General features: G+C 41.7%; 7 protein-coding genes and 1 non-coding gene across 10 annotated transcripts; 2 read left to right on the top strand and 6 right to left on the bottom strand.

Moving 5' to 3' along the window:
* Positions 1–50: 50 nt before the first annotated feature.
* Positions 51–2406, bottom strand: LOC135439266 (uncharacterized). Of its 2 annotated transcripts, none has more exons than XM_064697970.1 (2): positions 240–2406; positions 51–180 (listed from the first exon to the last, which is right to left on the bottom strand). In XM_064697970.1, the coding sequence occupies exons 1-2, from the start codon at positions 2319–2321 to the stop codon at positions 52–54; spliced, it is 2211 nt and encodes a 736-aa protein (XP_064554040.1). In that variant the 5' UTR covers positions 2322–2406; the 3' UTR covers position 51. The 2 variants fall into 2 exon arrangements, with proteins under 2 accessions (XP_064554040.1, XP_064554039.1); XM_064697969.1 differs by having other exon boundaries at positions 234–2404.
* A 200-nt stretch (positions 2407–2606) lies between these two features.
* On the top strand, positions 2607–3686 carry Nubpl (NUBP iron-sulfur cluster assembly factor, mitochondrial). The gene is made up of 2 exons (XM_064697991.1): positions 2607–2886; positions 2946–3686. Exons 1-2 carry the CDS (start codon positions 2718–2720, stop codon positions 3668–3670), a joined length of 894 nt encoding a protein of 297 aa, XP_064554061.1. The 5' UTR covers positions 2607–2717; the 3' UTR covers positions 3671–3686.
* A 245-nt stretch (positions 3687–3931) lies between these two features.
* Positions 3932–5384, bottom strand: LOC135439284 (deoxynucleotidyltransferase terminal-interacting protein 2). The gene is made up of 2 exons (XM_064697988.1): positions 4788–5384; positions 3932–4324 (listed from the first exon to the last, which is right to left on the bottom strand). The coding sequence occupies exons 1-2, from the start codon at positions 5382–5384 to the stop codon at positions 3953–3955; spliced, it is 969 nt and encodes a 322-aa protein (XP_064554058.1). The 3' UTR covers positions 3932–3952.
* On the bottom strand, positions 4391–4684 carry LOC135439544 (small nucleolar RNA U85). The gene has a single exon (XR_010438078.1). It is a non-coding gene; the product is annotated as a small nucleolar RNA U85 (small nucleolar RNA).
* A 163-nt stretch (positions 5385–5547) lies between the features above and the next one.
* On the top strand, positions 5548–7896 carry Tif-IA (RNA polymerase I-specific transcription initiation factor RRN3 homolog Tif-IA). Its single transcript, XM_064697973.1, has 6 exons — positions 5548–5892; positions 5948–6429; positions 6493–6987; positions 7049–7227; positions 7293–7542; positions 7603–7896. Exons 1-6 carry the CDS (start codon positions 5677–5679, stop codon positions 7832–7834), a joined length of 1854 nt encoding a protein of 617 aa, XP_064554043.1. The 5' UTR covers positions 5548–5676; the 3' UTR covers positions 7835–7896.
* LOC135439274 (zinc finger protein 84-like) lies at positions 6789–9353 on the bottom strand. The gene is made up of 3 exons (XM_064697977.1): positions 9219–9353; positions 8764–9149; positions 6789–8697 (listed from the first exon to the last, which is right to left on the bottom strand). The coding sequence occupies exons 1-3, from the start codon at positions 9336–9338 to the stop codon at positions 7899–7901; spliced, it is 1305 nt and encodes a 434-aa protein (XP_064554047.1). The 5' UTR covers positions 9339–9353; the 3' UTR covers positions 6789–7898.
* A 139-nt stretch (positions 9354–9492) lies between these two features.
* RpL21 (ribosomal protein L21) lies at positions 9493–10372 on the bottom strand. The gene is made up of 2 exons (XM_064698001.1): positions 10234–10372; positions 9493–10101 (listed from the first exon to the last, which is right to left on the bottom strand). Exon 2 carries the CDS (start codon positions 10081–10083, stop codon positions 9604–9606), a length of 480 nt encoding a protein of 159 aa, XP_064554071.1. The 5' UTR covers positions 10084–10101; positions 10234–10372; the 3' UTR covers positions 9493–9603.
* A 674-nt stretch (positions 10373–11046) lies between these two features.
* On the bottom strand, positions 11047–15742 carry LOC135439283 (uncharacterized). Of its 2 annotated transcripts, none has more exons than XM_064697987.1 (4): positions 15284–15742; positions 12223–12356; positions 11499–12159; positions 11047–11420 (listed from the first exon to the last, which is right to left on the bottom strand). In XM_064697987.1, exons 1-4 carry the CDS (start codon positions 15354–15356, stop codon positions 11323–11325), a joined length of 966 nt encoding a protein of 321 aa, XP_064554057.1. In that variant the 5' UTR covers positions 15357–15742; the 3' UTR covers positions 11047–11322. The 2 variants fall into 2 exon arrangements, with proteins under 2 accessions (XP_064554057.1, XP_064554056.1); XM_064697986.1 differs by having other exon boundaries at positions 11047–11437; positions 15284–15710.
* Between the last annotated feature and the right edge of the window lie 11 nt (positions 15743–15753).

Here is a 15753-nt window from a genome sequence, read left to right as displayed (position 1 = left end):
CATTTAACATACGCGCGAAAACGATATTAATTTAAAAGAAGACTAGAATATTTAAAAAACAATATTACGTAGTGTATTATATTTAAGTAACAGTGATTCTAAATGTATTTCGGGATTAGCTTCAAAATCCTTATCAGCATATTGACTGCCATAAAATCGTTCAATTTCTTGCTGAAGCTTCTGTAAACACACAAATTTTAAAGAAGGTTTTCAATTGTCCAAATTATATTTACCATTACTTTTAGCTGAGCAGCTTCATCTGGCGCTGTGGGATCATATTCAGGATCCACATTTAAAAATAAATGTTGCTTGATATGATATAGTGCAGTAACATCTTCACTTTGCAGAGTTAAATCTGTTTTGTTCTCCTTCACGCTGCCTGCAATGCTCAGCTTACTGTCTATAAAGTACAAAACTAGCTCATTTTCAATCCTTGTACTGACATTGCAAATGTCAGCGATTTGCTCTAAATTAAAGCCACCAGGCGCTTTCATTCTCTGTTTAATTTTCGGTTTTATTTTTGTTGCGCTTGTCTTGGCAAACATGTCTGGCAATTGCTGTTTGTTATACAGATTAAGGGAGTAAAGTTGTCCACTAAATAGCGCCCGATATGTATTGCTGTGCTCCTTCAACTTCAATGGCAGTAAGATGGCACTGATTTGTGTATGCAGCTCCAGAAACGCTACGAGTTTAACCTCAAACTTAGGCAAACTATCATGGCACGCTTTATTAAGCGGTATTATAATTCTACAATTGCGGCTCAACAGCAACTCCGTGGGCACACGGTGCACGTGGGCATCATGGCCATGGTAAACGAGCAATTGCCAGTGGCTACTGTGAAGCAGTTTTTGACTACTGCGGAATGTCAATTGCAAAATGGCATAAATTTTATTGCTATCAAGTTGCGCCAGTCTGGATGTATACAACAGCAGTGAATCAGCTCCAAAGACAGGCACTTGTCTACGAAACTCCAGCGTTGCCTCTAAACTACTCTCGAAGCTTGTTTCATTGCGTGCAACGGCTACAAGCTGTTGTTTTTCGTGCTCACGCTGTATGGCTGCCAAAAGTTCAGCTGGCTGCCGCTCGTATTGCTGCAGAACTTGTGCATTACAACGAAGTTGCTCCATGGCTGCCGGCGTTAGATCGCTTAGCGCACTTACATCTTCATCTGCCGCTTGCTCAACACTAAATGCAATCCGATAGAATATGTTATTGTCGCTAAGGCACACCAGCTGCTCAATGTGTTGCACCCAGGTGCAAGCCTGCATGCCGGCCACTGGCTTGACGCAGCGTTGTACCTGGCAGTCATCTAGCAAGGCATCATATTGAAATCTCAAACGCACTAACTGCTCCCCATCTGTGTAATAGAAGTCGCCGTTATCGCTGGTGACATCGTAGTCCAACCATTCGCTGCCGGTGTAGTACATTTGGCGCTGTTTTATGCCCAGTAATCGGGACATGTACCAAATGTCCACGCTGCCGCAGCTTAGGTAAACCAAGCATAGATTTAGTGAGGGCAGTAAATGCATAAACTTAACCGATGTGGGATATATGCATAGAAGCTCAATGTGGTATGCCTGCTCCGACTCCGCGTCCGCATTCGCATTCGCATCATCAACTGCATCTTCATCCCGTGGCATAAGCACAAATACGTGGCCCGCAATACTGAATATGTGTATCTGCTTATCCGCAGTTGCCACTGCACCAAAGAGACACTGCATGAATTGCTCATGATGTTGGGCAACTGTTACCGTTAGCAATGTATAGGAATCGTTCTGCCAATCGCATTGGAATATATTCTGCTCATCGTAGGTTATGTCGTAGCAGTGCTGCAGGGTGGTCTCTCCCTTGCTCAGACTGGGCAAGTCAACGTAGACCTGCAGCAGCAACTGTTGCGTATCCTCATCGTGGCGTATCACGCTGAACCCTTCATGAGTTCGCGCAAATGCACGCACACCCTTCAGCCAGGAGATTAGGTGCAGCGATTTGATGGAGCCAAAACAATGAACTCGTCCGTCCGACATTAGCAACAGGGTGTTGTACTCTAGCATGTGAATGCTACGTAGATGATTACCCTTGGGCAGTGGAATGCGTACTTTTGTCATTTCCATTCTGTTTGTTTTCTTCGATTTCTTAAAGCGATAATTCAGCAGATAATACTCGTTCCATGTGACGAAAACAGACTTTGTTTTGTTGTTGCTGGATGAAGAGTGACTTATTAGACCACACGGCTGAAACAGTGTATCATCGTCAATAGACCAGAGTGCATCATCGTCGTCTTCCACAATCCCAGGCTCGATGGGTTCGTCTATTTCCATCATTTTCCAAATGCGAACTACATATATTCAAATGCAATGCACTGATAGTACTACATAGCCAATGTGACCAAACTTCACAAAATAAAATGGCACAGTCGTGGCCACTCATAAATTTAAATAAAATCCTTTAAAATAAATACTATATACTAAGAAGCATTAAGAAACATTAATGTGCATATTCATTTAAAAAGCACTGTTGTATAGGCTCGTTAAGCCGAAAACAGCTTACACTGTTATACAATATCTTATATTTACATATAAGATACGCTGACGTGAATAAACTGGGTGACTGCTCATCTCTAGTTTCACCGTCCATTTCAGAAGCGTAACGATTTAGACATTTTTAAAAGTAATTTACCTGGAGGTTTTTAACATAACACTTTTTGGCATCAAGTAAAAATGACTTTGATGATGCGCCTGTGTTGGCGTAGCTATGCGACAAAACTGAAAGATCACCAGGTGACGATGATGGCCCGTGGTTTGCCCAAGCGGGAATCGCTGCCTGGCGTCCAGAACATAATAGTGGTAGCCTCTGGCAAGGGCGGTGTAGGCAAAAGTACTGTGGCAGGTCAGCGGGTCATATCTTAGGGATAAAAGAAAAGTTGAGACGAACCAAATTTATTGCAGCAAATTTCGCCTGCAGTTTGGCCAAGTTGGGAGTGCGTGTTGGGCTCTTGGATGGCGACATTTTTGGACCAAGCATACCATTGCTGATGAACGTGCACAGTGAGCCGCGGGTCAACGACAAGAATCTAATGTTACCGCCACAGAACTACAATGTCAAGTGCCTGTCGATGGGCATGCTAACGCCGCCTGATGGTGCCATTATTTGGCGCGGCCCGCTGGTCATGTCAGCCGTACAGCGTCTACTCAAGGGTGCCGAGTGGAGTCCATTGGATGTACTGGTCATTGATACGCCGCCCGGCACTGGAGATGTGCATCTCTCACTGACACAGCTTGCACCAATCACAGGCGTCATATTGGTCAGCACTCCGCACAAAGCAGCAGTGGATGTGACAGTCCGTGGTGCTGAAATGTATCAAAAACTGAAGGTGCCCATCCTTGGCCTGGTTGAGAATATGCGCTACTCCATCTGTGACAACTGCAATCATCGCATCGAATTTTTCAAGAAACAAGCTGAAGCTCCACACAAGAGGCTGCCAAAGACTCTCATTTCATTGCCTCTAGACTCACATATTGCAGATTGCGGCGAAACGGGCGTACCCGTTGTGATTAAAAGTCCAGACTCTGAACATGCAAAGCTCTTTAGTCAGCTTGCGCAGCATATATGGAGTATATTGCAAGAGAATCGAAAAACAAATGAAACAGAGAATGAGATGAAAATAAAGTAATACTTGAAGAGTTCAATTAGACGCTAATTGATAATTTAGGCAAGCATGTTGCTGAAGAATCAAAAGCCTTGCACACATGGCTCAGAGTACTCCGAATGCAACTTATGTGCTATATACGCGCGGTTATATTTTAAGTTTTATCAAACAGTCTTGATAAAATATTGATGCCAAGTTTACTAGCCATTCCATACTTACACGTACTTAATGGGACCAATCAAATTTTTAATCGTGTAACGAGAGAAAACATGACACGCGCCCAAATCGATGTGGAAGAAGTTATATTTATTTATTTTTCTTCAGTTTCTTCATCTTTTTTAAGGTTTTTCGATGTGCGTATTTTTCCGTACGCTTTATCACCTCTTTGTACTTCCGTTTGTTAAACTTTTGAAAGGCCTCATCCTCAAGCAGTTCATCCACCAATGACTTTTTGGTCTTCCGCGTATGCCGCTCGCTATAATGATCAAGTGGCGAGTGCTGGACTGTACCGATTTGGAAGTACTTGGGCAGCACCTTAAGGTCGTTCTTCTTATAGAAATGCTTAGGATCCAGCACGGAACGCATTTGTATAACCTTCAGCTCATTGCGCATCTCATCAGTGACTTCTGTCGCAGGTAAATCAAACCAGCCGCTGCCCTTCGTCTTTGTTCGTTCGGCCTGTGTGTATAAAAATTTGTTTATACATGGAAAGCTCAGCTGTTAATTTAATATTTGGCATGGATAAGCACTCAGATTACTAAAGACGTCGTCAATGTGGCAACAAACCTGCCTCAGCTACTGCTGTGTTTTGGGCGACAATAGCACTGTTTCAATAAAAGAGGATTGTACGCCTAAGCCTAAATCATTTGTCTTAGCTTAATGACAAATAACAGTCTAGCATTAAATGGCATTGATGTTCCGTTGGCCTTACAGCAACCGCTACATGTTCTGAGCCAGCCGCTAAGATTACAACGAACGAAACTGTGTGCTATTGTCTGTGAGTGAGTCTCTGGTTACACAACAGTCGCCTCAAGCAGCAGGAGCGTGCGCTTGCCGCGCCCATTGGCGCAGCTTCGGTTGTCGAATATGTCATCACAGATGCTCAGCTTATGATCCACGCCAAAGGTGTTGAAAAACTTACTCTGTTCAGTATGGGCTGCTTACGTCTGGAGACTGTAGGTAGGGCTTTCAGCTGCTCAATTCCGTTTATTTGCTTGGCTTTTTGCATATCCTTTTCCAAGTTTGCTTTCCGCACAATCACATCTTCGCTTATCTCGTTGTTTATTTCTGTTGTGGTACGTTGACGTTTCTGCAGTTTATGTGTGCCCACGTTTTGTGATGCCTCATTAACCCTCTCAGCAACTTCATTCAATTGTATCGCCACCTCGGATGCAATTCGTTTGGGCGTCTCTTGTGTGGCGGCGGCGGCAACCACTTTGCTCACATCTTTGCAGCTTATCTTGACGCCAAATAATTCCATTTCACCAGCTTCTTGCTCATCGTCTTCTTCGCTGTCCTCCTGTTGACGATCTTCAAAAATGCCATTGTACAATGCAGCGGAATACTGTAAATTATCTGCACTAAACAATTGCTGGTCGCCGTCTGTGTCCAACGTAAATAATGAAGCCATTCTATCTGGTTTTATAGCACGAAAAACGAAAACGTGCAGCTCATTTGGCGTTGAATAGTATAGTTGCCGGTTCGTTGTGAATGGCACTATGGTAATAATCGCAAACATAAACAAAATTTGGTCACACTGATCTGCCACACGTGTTTTGATTTCAGCTGCAGGCGTACGTTAGCAGAATAGTTTTGAAAATAAATAAAATCGCTAACTATAATGCCAGTTTCCATAAACACATTATTCGTAGAGTATTTTGGTTGCTGTTTAATTTATAAAACGTAGAACGACAGGTAATACTCGGCAAATAAGCGCAGTTAACTATATAGTTAATCTAGCCTTTGTCGAACGTGTAATTGCGTATTATTAGGAAATACTTTAAAATTTAGATACGGTAGTGTTTCGCGCAATGTCTGTCTACAGCAGCAAAACGACCAATACGTCCATATTGAAGTCCTTCTCCAGCGCAGATCGTGAGCGCGTCAAGACAGCGGCCCTTAACAAGGTGCGCTTCGTAACGCCCAAGGAGAAGGGCATCGTTGAATCGGTGCGTGTTGCTTTAGAGGAAAATAACTTCCATTTGATTCAGGAGTTCACATACTTTCTGTGCGAGGCTGATCTCAGTGTAAGTAAATAACATTATTTGCATATGCTTTTCTTATTTATGTTTTCATTTACAGGATGATGAGGTTGTTCAAATCATGAAGGACGCGCGCAAAATCGTGCACAGCCTGACACCGGAATTTGCCAATCTAGTTGAGGCACTACTCTCGCTTAACTGGAAGAAGTACAGCTCGGACGCCATTCAGGCCTATACAGAATTCAGCGTCGATGTTATGATTGCCCACAATTCGTATATACATATTGGCATTGGCAAATTAATTTTAAATTGGATACCTAATGATCAGGAATCGGCGGAGTGGCTCAATGGTTGCCCCTCGGAGCGTGTACGTGCTGAACTGGAAACTGTGCACAGTTTACTCAATCGCATTCTCACCGCTGTGCCCATGAGTTTTGACGTGGTCATCGATACGATCGCATCTAAGTTTCCATACTTTAAAAAGCCAGCTCATGTCACAGCTGGCTATTTGCACAATGTGCTATGGCTCATGGAATACAAGCCGGTATTCGAAGAGTTGTTAGTGCAGCTGGTTCTGCAGAAGTAAGTTATCATTTCAAATTATTTCGTTAACACGCAATTAACGTATTTTTAAATTCTTAATAGGCTACTGGTGCTGGACGTTAATGCGCCACGAGATGAAATCGAAGCACTTCAGGAGGACACCGATGACGAAGATGATAAAATGGAAGACCAAGCCATTTTTCAAATGGATGATCTAAACGCTCCGCCAAAACCGCCACAATCTCTAGAACATCCTATAGGCCAAATGCTGGACATATGCCTCATGAAGCTTTTCAAATTCCTGGATGATAAATGCCGTCCGAAGCCCGATTGCACCGATGATCAGCGTATAGCCAAAAGTCGCTTCTTTAAGACGTTAGTCCACATATTCGACGAGGTGTTGCTGCCCAGCCATAACACTCACCACGTTCAGTTCGTCATCTTTTATGCGTGCAGCATTCGACCAGCATATACAGAGATCTTTCTCAGCGCTCTGTGGCATAAGGTGCAGAATCCCAATGTTTCCTCGATCATTCGCCACGCAGCTGTTAGCTACATAGCCAGTTTTTTGGCACGTGCCAAATTTGTGCCCCTTGGGTAAGTATGCTTAATATTTAGTTGTGAGAACAACCAAATTCAAATTTTAAATTGATTTCAGCACAATCACCTACTATCTTAAGGAGTTAAGCAACTGGGCAAACAACTACATAAATGACTCCGATGAGTTTAGCAGCAAAAACTGTTCGCTCAAAGCGAATATGGTTTTCTTCTCTGTTTGCCAGGCCATCTTTTATTTAATCTCGTTTCGGGCGCGTGATTTGACAATCAATCAAAAGAGTATGCAATTGTAAAAGCAAGCGCTTCTTGCGATTTAACTTATCTTTATTTATCTTGCCTTCTAGATTTGGCTTTGCTGAATACTCTGCAGCTGTCACGGCTGGCCATGTGCCATTTTAATCCGTTACGCTATTGCCTTCCACCGGTGGCCACGGCATTTGCGGGCGTCACACGTACCCACCAATTGGCGTATTGTCACACTGTGCTGGAGCGTAATGCACGTCGCAAGCTGGCCACTATCTATGGCCATGACAAGCTGATGCCGGAGGAAACACTCGAAACTTTCTTCCCTTTTGATCCATACATCCTACCACTGTATGTCTTGAAAATCAGTTACCATGTAGGCTCGGCTTTAATTCTGATTAATCTTTGCAGTTCAAACAAATTTATAGAGCCAATATATCTAGTCTATAAGGTGCATGAGCTGGAGGAGACAACGGATTGTGTAATAGCAGAGACTATGCGTCGCAAGCGTGGCGATTCTGAAATGATTGAAGAGGATGACTTCATACTGGCGGATAAGCGACAGAAGCTAAGCGATCTGTCCAAAAGTCAGCAATTTGACAAACAGTTTTACTATGGAGCTTCGCCTGGGTTTAACCAATAAAATGTGGGGACGTAGATGTAATAGTAATTGATATTTATGAAATATAGACTTATATTACTGAAGATCATAAGATAAGTGCATTGGCGGAGGCATTCTTGTGCCGCTCGGCGAGCATATGGTCAAGTCTGTGGCCCGAGGTTCGAAACGTTTCACTGCAAATTTCACATTTAAAGGGTCGTTCGCCGGTGTGCAAACGCAGATGCAACTGCAGCGACGTTCTGGAGGCATAGCACTTGCCGCACACCTGGCAATTGACTGTGGCACGCTGAGGCTGGTGCGTCTCTAGATGCCTGGCCAAAGTGGAACTTAGGGTAAAGTGCTTTTGGCACACTTGACATACGTGTAACTTGAGCTTGGAGTGTGTTAGCAGATGACGCGCCAAATCGTTGGGTTTCTTAAAGTTTTTGCCACATTGCAGACAACTATGTTTCAGTTGCTTCGTGTCCAGTAAACGCCTCAAATGTATCAGCATGTGGGTGCGACAATTGAACTTGCGTTTGAATTCCTTTTCACAGTAAACGCACTTGTAGCTACGCTGTGACATAACTGGCTGCGGCACCAGTTGTTCGAGTTTTGCCACCTGTGCATCGGCTTCATGTTTCTCGTGTGCATCACGGGCAGATTTCGATTGAAAGGTGCGTTTACACTGACCGCAACTGTAAACCAAATCCGGGTGTGCTTGAGCCAGGTGTTTGTGCAACCGATTTTTGGAGCCGTAGCTGCTGGTGCACTCGCTGCAGGCGTGCTTTTTCAGTGTAGCATGCAAGCGTTTGTAATGCTCATTTAGCTTGGTCTGGGTGGCAAAACGCTTGAGACAGCGGCTGCATTGGTAGGGCGTCTCTTTGGTGTGCGAACGACGATGCCTGGCGAGCAGCAAGTTTTTGTTGCTTATGTCTAAAGCACAAACAGTTCTTAAATACTAGACTTACCTTATGAGCTCGTAGCTTTTACTAAACTCCTTGGCACAATATTCACATACATAGTAGCACCTGCTCGGCTTCTGTCGCAGTATGCGCTGCGTGGTCAGCATGTGCACAACACCATTTGGGTTGAGCCTATCTCTGAGCTGTACTACATCGCAAGCTGTTTTCTCCTCAAGTGTAGCTTGAATATCTGCTTGCTCCTGCGGAACGCCTGGTATATCTTGGCTTATAGTTATATTGTCTGTTGGGTGACTGGTTTGCAGCAGTTTTAAAGCAGCCAGTGCAAGTTGCGCCACCTCGGAATCATCGCTTCCCTTTGCGGCATCGTGTTTATTGCGTATGTGACGCTGCAGTGAACTTTTCTGTGAGAACCGACTGGAGCAGATGTCGCACTGCAAATATTTATTACACACATTTAAAAATCAAGCTGGGCTTCCAAGCAAGCACATTGCAAAACTTACTGGAAATGCTTTCTCTGTGCTGTGCACAACCAGATGGCGACGCAGTAGTGCTGGTTTGGAGAAGCACTTGCCGCAGGTGTCACAACTGTTGACAATTTTAATTTTTGCAACATTTTCCATTTTTTTATTCACACAAACTTTTTTTCGACAAACGTGTGCGTCTCAATCACTAGCAAGAAGAAGCATACCGATCACAGCTGTTCTCTTTGCTGCTTCACCCGCCGATTCCTTCACTAAAATTCACCCCGATTGTACAAAAAAAAAAACAGCTAAATGATTGTTTACAGCAATCATATAGAAAATCCATTCTATTTGAAACTTAGTTTAGAATCGGCCAATCTACACAGTTACAAATCGTAAACAAACTCATCTTTTCTCTTTTAGCTTAGGCAACGAATTCATATGGAATTGGCGCCAGGGCGATGGGCTCTTCCAATTTCTTGACGAAATGTGACTTCTTAGGCTGCTCGGGCTGACGTTTTAGGCTGACCCATTTACCCTTCTCCTTGGCATCCTTGAGCAGACGTTCGTTCTCCTTAACACGGCGCAGGAAATCCTCACGGCACTTGGAGTGATGCACATGCTCGATGCGCACGTTGATGCGCTTGGCTAGAACCTTGCCGCGCACACGTTTGTTTACAATGACACCAACGGCGTGTTGTGTGACATTGAAGATGCGGCCGGTTTTGCCATGGTATGCCTTGTAGGGCATACCCTTCTGCACAGCACCGTGTCCCTTGATGTCAACAATGTCGCCGTTCTTGAAGACGCGCATGTATGTGGACAGGGGAATGACACCATGCTTACGGAATGGGCGAGAGAACATGTCCCTGGTGCCGCGACGATAACCCTTTGAGTTGGTCATTTTGTTGGCTGTGGTTCCCTGCAAAAAACAAACACGTTTAGCAACATCTCAATCAACGCACATATGCAGGGCAAAGTTACCACATTTGGACGCGCGTTTCAACTGCATTCGATTGCATTTTAATGCAATTTGTTCAAAATATTCGCTTACCTTTTACGTATTGACGTCCACGCGGTCGTGAAGTTGGGGAAAGAAAGAAAGATGGCTACCCACTTGGCGTTGCCACACTCATTATGATTTGACGTTTTATCAGGGCTGCTTATGATTTACCGTGTGATGCGTAACCCTGGCGCAGAGTTGCTATTTCGATAGGTAGCGCGGTTCTCTGAGATGCGATAAATTGAATTGAACGTCGTTTAAGTATTTCATTTTATTAAGTTAAAAAAGTTTTACAAATTCAACAGAAAACTAATTAATATTACATTTTTGCTTAAGTTTGAGCACTTTGGTACACACACACATAATAGTAAATGTCATTTTAATATCTCGTTACATATAATTTATATTTTAACTATCATATATAAATGTGTTACATATGCATATATGTTTATATAACTTGTCCGTTTTTGTTCTCTAGTTTTAATTTCTTCACAAAAAGTCTAAGAATGTGGCGTCATTTTGTTTGCAATTATTACATGATTGGAATATCAAAGCACAAATCTATTAAGTTATATGCGGGCTGCTTTGTCAAATATATAGTAGGTTATATATGTATATTTAGCTTATGCTTATGCATGTGGTACGTATATATAATAAATATTGTAAATAATTTCATAAATATATTTATATATAAGTAACCCATATAAGCTTATACCAATATATATATAAACAGCACAAACACTTTGACTTGCATACATCGATGTAAACATAAAATTTAACATTAAGTGTTGCCATTACATATATTAATTAATAATTTAGTTTAATAGGTTATACTTGTTTCGTTTCGTTTGGTTGGTTGATTGGTTGTTTTTTTTTTTGTTTTTTTTTTTTTTCTCTTTTCTTAATTATTTTCTTTTGCGTTATTATATTATATATTGGCTGTTGTTTTTGGATTTCATAAATCCAACTACAATAGCAGTCTCTCCAACAAGTCCACAGCTTCTTAATGCAATGGTCATGCTACACACTCCATTCGTTGTCCATTATCCGGTGCTATATTCAGCCTAAGCGACCTCCTTTTTGTTGTGCCCGTTTTCCAGCGGACTGCTGGGTAAACTGGTGCAGTTGCAGTTATTATCGTCATTGGGCAGTGACGCCTGATGTTGCTGCAGCTTTTGCTCCAGGCGTGTTTTGTACGTGTACAATGACTGCAGCGGCACATGAAGTAGTTCCACAATCTGCGTAAAGTTTAGCTCTAAAAGGTGTTCAATTCAATGATGCTTAACTTGTGACACAATACTAAAACCCAAACGTACCTTTCTCAGCTGTAATGTGGCCGTGTCGAATCAAGAAATCGATAACAACTGGCGCCGATGTCGTCTTGAAATCTGGCGTAAATACGCGCTCCACACACTCTTTGGCTGGCAGCAGCTCGAAAGCCTGCACCTCGCCATCCGCATTATGAGGCACAAAGTCCACCGGCAGCTCCAAATCAAATACATATTCAGTATTGGGAAACAGACCCTGATCGCTCTCAAAAAAGAACGAGACACAGCCCGCTGAAACCAAATTTTTGACGAGATCTTTTGGAATGGATGCTTCCTCGGCGGCCTCCTTGATGGCCGTCTCCATTATGCCATATCCAACGGAAAGACCACCGCCTACCATATTATCCCATTTGCCAGGCCAGGTTTCTTTAGTGTTGGAGCGCTGCTGCAGCCAAATGCACAGACCGTGTTGTGGATGCCTCACATAACCATTGATGTCCACACCATATTTGCGAACCCCGAACAGCGGTGTCGCCGCTCGCTCCATCTTCAGCAGGGCCTTGTGCTCGGATTTGACCTCAAAGCACTCATCCCGCCAGCCCTGCAAGGCTGAGAACAAACCATCGCTGCGCAGTTCACGTAATACCTTCTCCAGTTGTGCCGTGCGCTCGTTGTAGTCTCGAAATGCCGGATTTAACTCCACGAGACCCTGTCAAATGATTAACAATACGCTGAAGATGATTACATTGTGACTATTTGTTATAATATTCACCTGCTTGGTATATTCACAGTCACGTATACAAAACACTTCGGGGTACTTGTGCAGCTGCTTGAGGACATCCGATTTAATGAGCCCAACTTGTTGTCCCTCAACCAGAAATGGACGTATGTCGCCTTTATGAAAACCTGTGACACAATTAACGTTAATTAGCTTGAGAGCAATTTGTAATTGATATATTCCTGACGCAGCTAACACCGTAATTGTATTGTGGCCAACAAAAAAGACCGGAGTATCTGTTTGTCGGTTTTCTATGTAGCTTGCATATAAATGTTGTTTACTTCGAAACTGTGAATGTGTCTTAAATTTGTCTCTAGCATGAATAACTATATGACAAATACAAAAATTTCTGCGCGATGCAAGTAAGAATCTGTGCAATACAGATTCCAAAATGTATGTGAGAAACATACAAATCTGGGAGATACAAAAAAGCGTGTGACACATAAGTATCTTAATCATACAAAAAGAGTCTGTAAGGTACGAGTATATATCCTAATTGACAGATATATAGGATCCAAACATTGTGTATGATACGATATATATAATAGTATTCATAATATAGAATTTCATATGTGCCTTTTGTGGCCAAAGAATCTTTCCGATTATTATTGACTCACATTGTTAAAAGTGTTACTGGCAGAGATTACATGATCTAAAATTGGAGCACAAAGCTATAATATAATAGCAAACAGAACCACATTTATTTCTGATAAGTGTTTATAATTTATTTATGTATGGGGACCTATAGAATTTGATTTAAAGATGTTGATGTGTGGGCCTAGGTCAAACCGTTGAAGTTAAACTTTTTTTTACTAGCCAGAACTGAAACTTTCTTATCGCTTAGACATTGATATTTTTATTACTATATAATTATGATAAGCATGCTTTTAATGCTAAATACATATTTCCGGTTGAAATTTGTGCAAGCTTCAATTGCTTTGTGTCGTGAAAAATATTTAAGTTTATTCTGAGCTCAATTGGAAATGGAAATACACAGCACACGCACCCTGATTAGATATGTCAAAATACCTAATAAGAATAATAAGCAGTTAATTAGCCTTAAGTACCTTTGCTTAAACCAAATACAATCAGTTTATTATTGTAAGCACTTTTTGTTATCTATTAAAATCTAGCAAAATAGCGTGAAATAATCATTTTATGTTTATTCACGTTTGGCATTTTGCACTGAGATCTGGCTTATTTATTTCTTCAGATAGGAATAGTTGATTTTTAAATGTTGACCTTAGGTTAAACCAATAAAGATTTTTGGTACGGTCTAAGGCAATTTAAAAACCTGCAAGTTTTCTGTTCACGTTCTGAATCAGAATTTATCTGATTCATAGTTCTCTAGATCGCCAGTACTCATAATAATAAATCCAATTCAGACAATATTTGATCAAAACATGCTTTAAAAATAATATTTAAGCCGGTTGGCAAGATCGTCGCTGAATTTTAAATTGGCAAACTCAATTATTGCGTCACTATTCAAACGAGCACAACATAAACATGGAATACCAATTCGCTTTTGATTCAAAGATAAACAATTTGAGAAGCAAAACAAAAACAACTGATACCCTAGATTTTATGAGAATGAGATGAAAATATAAGAAACTGGCAAGCCAGTAAAAAGTTTGAGATCTTCACTTATTGGGATACTCTGACAATCATATGCCAATCAGGTTAAAAATCTCGTTACGGAGAATAGCTACGTAGTAATTGCTTAGAATTGCCATATACCAACTTTTTATAGGGTATAACAAAATTTATTGCCCAACACATTGAATTCAAATTTGTTTCAAAATTCAAAGCAATACAGTTGAAATAGCTGGAAGCAAAACAAATAGCTTGTCAAATAGCGCATGCCGCTTATCAGCGGAGATAGAGAGCCAAAGAGTGGTTAATAGCGATAGAGAGAGAGAGAGAGAGAGCGAAAGGGAGAGGGAGATAGCGGAAAAGAGATAAGTTCTATCTCAATTAAGCGAACATATGTGCCACTTTTTTGCACTTAATCAAGCCATAAACATCTATCTCTAAATTTATACATACAATATCTGATTTTATATAGTGTGTGTGTTTGTGAGATGTTTCAGCTGTTGCTGCATGTTGTTGTTGTCGCTGAAAATGTCGCCAAAAGTTGCCCTCAAGGTGATACGATAAAAATCTTGTTACAACTGCAAACAAGCGACAAATAATTTGTAAAATTGAGTCGCTGCGCAAAGGTCTTAATTATGAACAACAAAATATATGCACACGCACACATACATACATATGTACACTGATCAGAAATTCATACATATTTAGTGACCAAGTTAGCATACTTAAATTTATTTGTATTAATAAACAACAAACGATTACTTGATAAAAATGATCTTGCATAAGAGTCGCTGGTTTGTTTAGCATTACATTTTGTTTAATTGCAATTCATGTATAAGGAATTGTGCATTGAAATGCGATAGGCCACAGCTGTTGGATGATCCAGCGTTTATTACTGCGAAAAGCTGGACAGCAGCGTGGTAAACAACAAAATATATCAGCGCATCGGATTACTAGCGAGCGCAACAGGTGAACTTATCGATTTGAAGTGTGTAGATCGATAACATGCATGGAAAGGCAAAACAAAAAATGGGACAATTTTGAACAACTATTAGTCATAAAAATAGCCAAAAAGGAAATTAGTTTCAATGTCAATGCAGAGCCGATTGGATGCTGTAGAAACGAAATGGCAATGAGACATTTGGTAGCGACGTCAGCAGCAGCTGCACACACACACACACACACACACACACACACACACACACACAAGCACGCACATACAAGTAAACAAACTAATCGATAATTCGCACTCTCTTGCTCTCGCTCTTTGCTGCAATTGCAGTAAACGGTATGCGCTGCACCCATTATATTGGCGCCCAGGTCGCCCACGATGTGAGTTAGCGTGTGTATACAGGGTCAGTGGCTGCCAATCCCATTTTCATGGCCAAAAGGCGAACGGCAACATAGCCAACCCCAAAACAAAAACAATAAAGACGCTGGTGAATTAAGCTGCGTTACTCACCTGTCAAGTAGAAATTATTAAACTTTTGCGCTAGTCCCAGCAGACGCGACAGTTTTACCTCGGTGGACGACATTGATGAGGACTAAGGGAGTACAGGCTCGGGTAGCCAAAGTAAATACAAATACACTTTAAATGCCGGTTACTTTTGCTCCCACTCCTCGACTCCTACTCCCACACCAAAAACCACAGCAACGATAACACACGGCAATGGCACTCTTCAGATTTTGAGGACTGTTTTCGTTTTAATTAATTGTCCTCAGCATAGACTTGCTTCGTTTGCTGGACGCACAACTTATTATTAATTTTCTCTATTTCAATTAGGGATAATGGACAACCAACGACAAAAACCAACTACCAAAACACAACCGCACGGAACGAAAACCACAGCCGTAGTGCTGCAAAATACGCGCTCAGTCCGATAACGATATAAACTCTGTTTAAGTGTTGCAAAGCTTTAAGCAACAGCTGAT

This window comes from Drosophila montana, unplaced genomic scaffold, assembly GCF_035044405.1.
Source record: "Drosophila montana isolate Dmon_TW-CO22-7 unplaced genomic scaffold, ASM3504440v1 contig_402_1, whole genome shotgun sequence".
Lineage (NCBI taxonomy): Eukaryota > Metazoa > Arthropoda > Insecta > Diptera > Drosophilidae > Drosophila > Drosophila montana.
Note: the sequence above shows the minus strand (reverse complement) of the source record. Positions and strands in the feature narration are given on the sequence as shown.

What these genes read in the sequence shown, in the direction of transcription:
- LOC135439266 (XM_064697969.1), bottom strand. Translation starts at nt 2,321, where the DNA reads ATGATGGAAATAGACGAACCCATCGAGCCTGGGATTGTGGAAGACGAC. An exon ending in CTGCTCAGCTAAAAGTAATG is followed by an intron (nt 181 to 233) that starts GTAAATATAATT and finishes GTGTGTTTACAG; the next exon opens with AAGCTTCAGCAAGAAATTGA.
- Nubpl (XM_064697991.1), top strand. Translation starts at nt 2,718, where the DNA reads ATGACTTTGATGATGCGCCTGTGTTGGCGTAGCTATGCGACAAAACTG. An exon ending in AGGCAAAAGTACTGTGGCAG is followed by an intron (nt 2,887 to 2,945) that starts GTCAGCGGGTCA and finishes AATTTATTGCAG; the next exon opens with CAAATTTCGCCTGCAGTTTG.
- LOC135439284 (XM_064697988.1), bottom strand. Translation starts at nt 5,384, where the DNA reads ATGTTTGCGATTATTACCATAGTGCCATTCACAACGAACCGGCAACTA. An exon ending in AGCAGCCCATACTGAACAGA is followed by an intron (nt 4,325 to 4,787) that starts GTAAGTTTTTCA and finishes TTATACACACAG; the next exon opens with GCCGAACGAACAAAGACGAA.
- Tif-IA (XM_064697973.1), top strand. Translation starts at nt 5,677, where the DNA reads ATGTCTGTCTACAGCAGCAAAACGACCAATACGTCCATATTGAAGTCC. An exon ending in TGTGCGAGGCTGATCTCAGT is followed by an intron (nt 5,893 to 5,947) that starts GTAAGTAAATAA and finishes TTTCATTTACAG; the next exon opens with GATGATGAGGTTGTTCAAAT. An exon ending in GATCCATACATCCTACCACT is followed by an intron (nt 7,543 to 7,602) that starts GTATGTCTTGAA and finishes TAATCTTTGCAG; the next exon opens with TTCAAACAAATTTATAGAGC.
- LOC135439274 (XM_064697977.1), bottom strand. Translation starts at nt 9,338, where the DNA reads ATGGAAAATGTTGCAAAAATTAAAATTGTCAACAGTTGTGACACCTGC. An exon ending in GCACAGAGAAAGCATTTCCA is followed by an intron (nt 9,150 to 9,218) that starts GTAAGTTTTGCA and finishes AAATATTTGCAG; the next exon opens with TGCGACATCTGCTCCAGTCG. An exon ending in AAAAGCTACGAGCTCATAAG is followed by an intron (nt 8,698 to 8,763) that starts GTAAGTCTAGTA and finishes GCTGCTCGCCAG; the next exon opens with GCATCGTCGTTCGCACACCA.
- RpL21 (XM_064698001.1), bottom strand. Translation starts at nt 10,083, where the DNA reads ATGACCAACTCAAAGGGTTATCGTCGCGGCACCAGGGACATGTTCTCT.
- LOC135439283 (XM_064697986.1), bottom strand. Translation starts at nt 15,356, where the DNA reads ATGTCGTCCACCGAGGTAAAACTGTCGCGTCTGCTGGGACTAGCGCAA. An exon ending in TAATAATTTCTACTTGACAG is followed by an intron (nt 12,357 to 15,283) that starts GTGAGTAACGCA and finishes ATTGTGTCACAG; the next exon opens with GTTTTCATAAAGGCGACATA. An exon ending in CCACATTACAGCTGAGAAAG is followed by an intron (nt 11,438 to 11,498) that starts GTACGTTTGGGT and finishes AACACCTTTTAG; the next exon opens with AGCTAAACTTTACGCAGATT.